General features: G+C 38.2%; 1 protein-coding gene across 1 annotated transcript; it reads left to right on the top strand.

Moving 5' to 3' along the window:
* Positions 1-241: 241 nt before the first annotated feature.
* Positions 242-1,927, top strand: LOC110869831. The gene is made up of 2 exons (XM_022119045.1): positions 242-281; positions 1,599-1,927. The coding sequence occupies exons 1-2, from the start codon at positions 242-244 to the stop codon at positions 1,925-1,927; spliced, it is 369 nt and encodes a 122-aa protein (XP_021974737.1).
* The last annotated feature ends 5,183 nt before the right edge of the window (positions 1,928-7,110 follow it).

The following is a 7,110-nucleotide window of genomic DNA, read 5'->3' as shown; positions in this document are numbered from 1 at the left end:
TTGATCATTTATCTAATAACCAGATCAATTTACCTTAATATCCCTATAAAATTAACTGGGCTTTATTTGATGGACATAAAGGCCCGTACTAGTTAATTAGGGTTTCCCCTTGGGTGAAGCATATAAATACAGGTTATTGGGAACCCTAAAAACACACCATAAAGTTTACGGCCCCCCTCACTATAATCTGTAATCATCCCTCTCCATCTTCATTGCTCACCCTAAACGAGAACCGATCAAGATGGTTTCTTCTTCATCTCTAACCGCCACTGGATTGTCAGGTATATCAAGATTCCTAAAGTGTTTTTATTAGATATTAAAAGAACTGATTAACATGTGGTATCAGAGCAATGTTACTCAGTTCTTTAATTCTCTTATGATCTGGAATTGAAATAGAAAAAAACTAAGTTTTTATTAAATCTGATATACTTTATTACGAGGTCAATCAGTTCGTTTTTTTTAAGTTTCTGTTTGAAGTATGGTCGATCATGATACAACAGTTATTACGGTGGAAACAAACTCACGAAAACTTGTTTTGTTTCAATCATTAAAAGTGCTCTGACACTTTGACTTCAAAACAAAGAAACAAAAAGTATTTTGTTAATTTGGGGTGTCAGTTATACGTGGCTTAAAATCAATTACAAGCTAGCTCACCAATTTTTTGCTTTGTATAAATAATTAGTGGTGAACTAATTTTAAGATTCAAAACTTACAGTTCATCAACGTTCTTAGCATTGTTCTTAGCTTCCTTATTTTTTAACTTTTTTTATATCGAATGTAATTTTAAATTAATTATTATGTTAACTTTTATGTCATTTTTTGATATGAATGTTTCATATCGTATCACCTAATTTTGTGATAGATTAGATTTTGATTATGTTTCTAAAATTTGTGTAACTTTATCTCCAAGTTTTGTATAAACATTATTTTATTTTTAGTTCATAAACGAATAATTAACTTGGATAGATACACATGAGATATTTAGAAATTATAATCAAAATCCCTTAAAATCTGCTTTTAAATAATCATTCAACTAATTCTTTTGATTGATTTAAAATTTGCTTAACTAAAATAACATTTTTTCAAGTTCTCACTTCTGCCCAAAGGTGATGTTTTTACTTGTGGCGTTATTTAGTGAACTTAAGCATAGTCACTTAGGTGTATATCCTTATTATATGAACAAACATAGTGTAACACTTACCTTATTACTTTTGTTCATATGATATACACATGACTTCTGCCTAAGATGCATGAGTGTTTCATTTTCTGCCTAAAGGTGATGTGTTACACTCATGTCTCGCAAACTTTGACTTGTGCCTAAAATTATGGTGTTTTAACTTCTGCCCAAAGGTGATGTGTTACACCTAATCTGCATAGTCTGACTGTTCATAATACTTGTATGATTGGCCATAGCCAAAGCGAAAACCGTCATTCAAGTAGAACCTTATTTAAAATTGGTGTGTATAAATAACGTTATCACAGCTTCCTTAGTATAATGGTCTTAATTTCCGCCTGCCTTAGTTTTAGGTTACCCATAAGTCACTATAACTTCTTCTTTCTAAATGTATCTTATTCTTCTCATTTTAATCCACTATCAGCTTCTGTTATGGCTATTGATACTTTGACTGGTGCGAACTATGCTTCGTGGAAGGATTCTCTTGACCTTACTCTCGTACTCATGGAGTTTGACTGTGCGCTAACTGAAAACGCTCCCCCTGCTCTTACTGATAAGAGTACTGAAGTTGAAAAACTACTCTATCAAAAGTGGGAGAGAGCTAATCGCTTGTCTCTTATCTTCATGAAAAACTCGATAAGTCCTACTATCAAGGGAGCCATTCCTGACGCCACTACAGCTAAGGAATATCTGACTAATGTGGAGGCTCAATCCAAGGGACGTCTATGGCGCAAGCCAGCACCCTCATTCTGAAATTGGTGACTACAAAGTATGATGGGATTAGCGGTATTCGTGAGCACATCCTGAAAATGAATGACATGGCCCAAAAGCTCAAGGGATTAAGCATGGAGATTAGTGATGGCTTTCTGGTGCATTTTATCATGACATCTCTGCCCGCATCTTATGAAGCATTCAAAGTCAACTATAACCTTTAGAAGGACCAATGGAAGATGAACGAGTTGATTGCCATGTGCGTGCAAGAAGAAGAACGTCTGAAACTAGAGAAAGCCGATGTTGCTTACCTGATGACTACTGACTTGAAGAAAAGGAAGGGGAACTACAATAAGAAGCCTAATGTAAAGGTCCAAAAATGGAATGCAGGTGCAAGTGCTTCTTGTGACAACCGTCAATTTTGCATGCATCCGTACAATTAATTAATTTTAATTATGAGCTTAATGACTGTGCTTGATTACAACTGACACTTTAAACTGCTTACTGATTTATGTTATATACATACATGTGCATTCTTTACATACAGTCACTTCAATTATCTCATACAGACTCTTAGTGACAAACCTGATGCACAAAGCACAGTTAGTACAGTGAGCGAATAACTCAGATACATGCTGACAATGCCAGCACATAGACAGACACTATTTTTAGGCCAGTATGGGCCAGGGATAAAACACTACACCAGTATGGAGTGTAGGGAAGTGAGGACCATAAGACTATGTCACTAGGTGATAGTTTGAGTGCCGGAAAGTGCCTAAAACACAATTTAATTACAGAATTCCGCATTTTCAGTAACAATTCAGCTTTTAACACACTCATATTATACAGAGTATTGACTAAATGGTCCTGGACACTTTCCTAAGTGTTGGAATTAAATTCGTTACAAAAAGATGCACAAAAGACGCTTTACGGGTCAATTAAACGCTTTAACGGAACGATGCGAAACCGAACAACCAGACATTACCCGGGACATGAAAATATTGCTAGAAATATTATTTTATTATTTTAAATTAATCATGGTCACAAAAATCCCCATGCACCATGCAAACATGACATACACCCACTATACTTGTAAAAACCCTTAACCTTTTAATAATTACCTACTAATTAACAAAAATTTACATTTTACCCCCCCCCCCCCAACCGATTTTTCTGCCATAATTAGTAATAATATCTTGTTTAGATTATGTAAGAAGTGGATCTTTGTTTCATTGGCCAAAAGAACTTTAATCATAACCTAGGGTAGGGTGGCTCCTATTCTTCCAAGAAATACCCATCATTTTGTCAAGATACACTCCTCCTCCTCTCTCCTCTCTCTATAATTCGGTCCATACCCCCCCCTCTCCACAACTGATTTCCATCACCATCATCACCTTCACATCTCCATCTTCTTCCACTAAAAGCTCTCTTGCAAGTTGTGAAGATCCTCCATAGAAGTGTGAAGTTGGAGTGCTCTCAAGAAGCCTTGTTCAAGCTTTTCTCACCATCATTCTTTATCATCTCATCCTAAGATTTCAACCCTAGCCTTGTGCTAGTAGTAAGTCCATTCATACTCTTGTCTCACTTTGATTCTTGTTCGATTGTTGAATGTTCATCACACACAAAAGCTTAAACAGCTTGCTGAGTTGGATTTCCAGCCAACTTCAACAGGCTGTAACGGGATCATTTTAAAACGAAAAACGGAATTTCTAAAGCCTAAAATGAGTATTTTGGAATAACTAAACAAATGGCGCTGGAATCATAATTTTTCGAGACGGTTTACTATTTTTAAAAGGTTATTTTTGGACAGCAGCTCAAGCTGCATTTTTACTGCAGAAAAAGTGGGTTATTTTCGGAGTCACAACTTAAAACCTGAGTAAAATCAACTCATGAAATTTTTACAGTAGATGGACACCATTGTCAGGACGACCCTCCAACTGGAATTTCGTCAAACGGACTTACGGTTGATTTTTAGTGAATATTTCCGTAAACTGCGATCAGAAGGTAACAAATCTGATTGCAGTCGAGAAAATGATTTTCTATAAAATATGGGTAACGATTTGGACTTTGTTATTTTTACACAATAAACTCTGGAACATGTGTGACATTCTGTGAAAAATTGGTAATTTTTAGAAAAGGTTAACTATTTTATAAAAATCCTCGAAAACAGCATGGTTTTGAGTAATAAAGCTGAAATAAAGTAAGTAACGTTTTGTTTGTCGATATGTCGGTTTGATGATTGAAAATGAACTATTGGATATATATAAAAGAAAATGATATGCTATTTAAGCATGGACACCTCTATTTACAGAGGAGACTCTGCTGAAATTTTCCGAGAATCCGAACACTTAGTAAAACATTCGAGAAAATATATACGAAATAGTTGTCTAACTATTTTTCTAATAAAGTTAAAATAATTATTATTATTATTTTAACAACATAATGCCAATCTAACGTAACTCAAAACACTAAGCTCTAAGTCAAGGCACGGCCCGTCCGTCTAATAGACGTTAGACCATTGTAGGTAGTCGTGTTTGCTGAGGAGATTTGGGTTACGAGTACCGAAGACGCAATACTGTGAGTTCATGTCCCCCTTTTCTCTTAACCGTTTTCAGTTTTATACTTCGGGGGTGAATACATGTTACAATTATTACAGACATTTACAGACTTTTACAGACATTTACAGACACTTTTATACATGGTATGATTAGCTAAGGAATTTACTGTTAGATCACGTGAATGGATAGGCTATTATCATAAGACCATTAATCCTTGTATAAGGACCGAGAGGCATGAGTGATAGATCTATTGGGTGTTGCGAGCCCCACACATGGGCCAGCGTGTGGCTGCATGTGGTGACTATGTCGTTCCGCCGGAAGGACCGGTATGAAATACGCGTTACAGGTTTGAGTGCTTCCTAGACCATGTCACTTATTAATGTATTAGCTACACATTAATGGATCTGTTTTTCCTTATTGCTACATACCAAGGACATACAGACACATTTTAACAATTTATGCAGACATATATTAACGATTTGTACAAACTCACATACACATGAACTCGCTCAACTTTTGTTGATGTTTTCCAAACTACATGTATTTCAGGAAATTAAGTATGGATCTGGCGGGCGTTGGAATTTCAAGTCATGTTAAGTATAAAGATGTCATCCATGGTTTTTGGGTTTGGCCAGTGTGTCTTAATCCTGGACGAGACACGTCTTCCAAACTTGGATTACAACTATTATTTTTGACGAGTCCTTAGCAAACTTTTACACAATTCATCTGGCTTGTAAAACTTAAATTTTGAAGTCTACGTTTTAGACAATGTTGTTATGTTTTAAACTCATTTTATGGATGACAAATCTTTGGTAATATCATATAGATTGTTTGATATGGTTGAATGCAATGATAACAAGTAAGTCACCCCATAATCACGCTTCCGCAAAAGTCAGGGTGTGACAGCTTGGTATCAGAGCTTCGATCGTAGTGAACTAGGATTCATTCTCGAGTCTAGACTACGATCAATAGGGCTCTCACGAAAACGCTTTTACAAACATGTTTTCATTGCATACACAAAATGCCCAGATCCAGGGAACAAACATTTTTTTTTACAAACAAAAAGGCATAGATACACATTTCAAATTTGTATTTATAGATCAGTCTTGGAGGCTGAGGGAGGATCAGTCTTAGAGGCTGAGGGAGGATCAGTCTTAGAGGCTGAGGGAGGTTTCAGTCTTAGAGACTGAGGGATTCAATCTTAGAGATTGAGGGAGGTTCAGCCTTAGAGGCTGGGGAGGTTCAGTCTAAGAGACTGAGGGGTCCAATCTTAGGAATTTGGGAAAGTTCAGTCTTAGAGGCTGGGGAAAAATTTAGTCTTAGAGGCTGGGAGGTTGGTCTTAAAGACCAGGAATTTAGTCTTAGAGACTGGGAGGTTTGGTCTTAAAGACCAGGGATTTAGTCTTAGAGACTGGGAGGTTTGGTCTTAAAGACCAGGAATTTAGTCTTAGAGACTGGGAGGTTTGGTCTTAAAGACCAGGGATTTAGTCTTAGAGACTGGGAGGTTTGGTCTTAAAGACCAGGGATTTAGTCCTAGAGACTGGGGAAGTTGGTCTTAGAGACCAGGGAGTTGGTCTTAGAGACCAGGGAGTTAGTCTGAGAGACTAGGGAGTTCGGTCTAAGAGACTGGGTGAGATAGTCTAGGGAAGACTAGGATGATTACTTGCTTACATTGCTATCGCATACATGCTTAATTGTTGATTATTGATAAACGTGCATATGTGGAAACTGTTTTAATACATACTATGACTACCATGCACCGATACACATGTCGCCTTGATCAAAAAGCGAGTTGCCAAGCATTGACGACCCTACCGCCACCGCCACAGATGATGAGACTGTACCTGCGCCAGAGATATTTACGTCAGACACTGAGAGTGACCCTGACATGTTGACCAAGAACGAGGACGACTGCCAACCATCCGCGCTGCCAGACCCTGGTAATGAATTACCCTTGCAGATGGCTTCCTTGACAAGAATCTTCCTGTCATCCTTGTTTCGGTCCACGATTACCTCATCATTTGGACACTTCGATGACGCGCACATCGTGGCTCCGATTCTCGACGCCGTACCTCTTGGACAAGTTGTTTGATGACGACGTTAATTTGCTTATTGATGATCCTTCCGTTGATACCCAGGATGATGGAAAGTTAGATGAGGACGTTGTTACTAACTCTACGTTTTGAGATCCCTATTATCAAACTATCCTCTGATTCTAGTATACACTCGATTTCAGACTCCTTTGAGTCTGCGACATTTACGACTTTACAAACAGGCAGGTTACCGCTTTTTGCTCCCGACACGGACGACGCCGCCGCTTTGACTACTGCACTAACACTTGGTCAAGATCACATACCCTCACACTCCCCAGGACCTGCCCCTGAGGCAGCTCCAGTTCCTTGCGGGCCAGCTTGATGTTACACCTGCTGAACCTATTTAAACGTGACATTATTTCCTTTGGACTACTATACCTTGCACTCCTCTTACCAGACCCAGTACCTGTACCTATTAATCTTCTTTTGTTGAGACATTTCTACCGCACCTGCACCCGCTGATGTTGCACCTATGAAGACCGACGTCCATTGCACCGACATGCCTACCGCTCTCTTTCAAGACGTACCCGCACCCCGGGAAGGCGCTCCAGGTCAGCACCCGCATAACGATTCT

This window comes from Helianthus annuus, chromosome 16, assembly GCF_002127325.2.
Source record: "Helianthus annuus cultivar XRQ/B chromosome 16, HanXRQr2.0-SUNRISE, whole genome shotgun sequence".
In the NCBI taxonomy this organism is placed as follows: Eukaryota; Viridiplantae; Streptophyta; class Magnoliopsida; order Asterales; family Asteraceae; genus Helianthus; species Helianthus annuus.
The sequence above is the reverse complement of the archived record's forward strand: the minus strand, read 5'-3'. Positions and strand labels throughout refer to the sequence as shown.

Coding starts and splice junctions, on each gene's coding strand:
- LOC110869831 (XM_022119045.1), top strand. CDS start 242: ATGGTTTCTTCTTCATCTCTAACCGCCACTGGATTGTCAG. Junction 282..1,598: donor AACCGCCACTGGATTGTCAG/GTATATCAAGAT, acceptor ATCCACTATCAG/CTTCTGTTATGGCTATTGAT.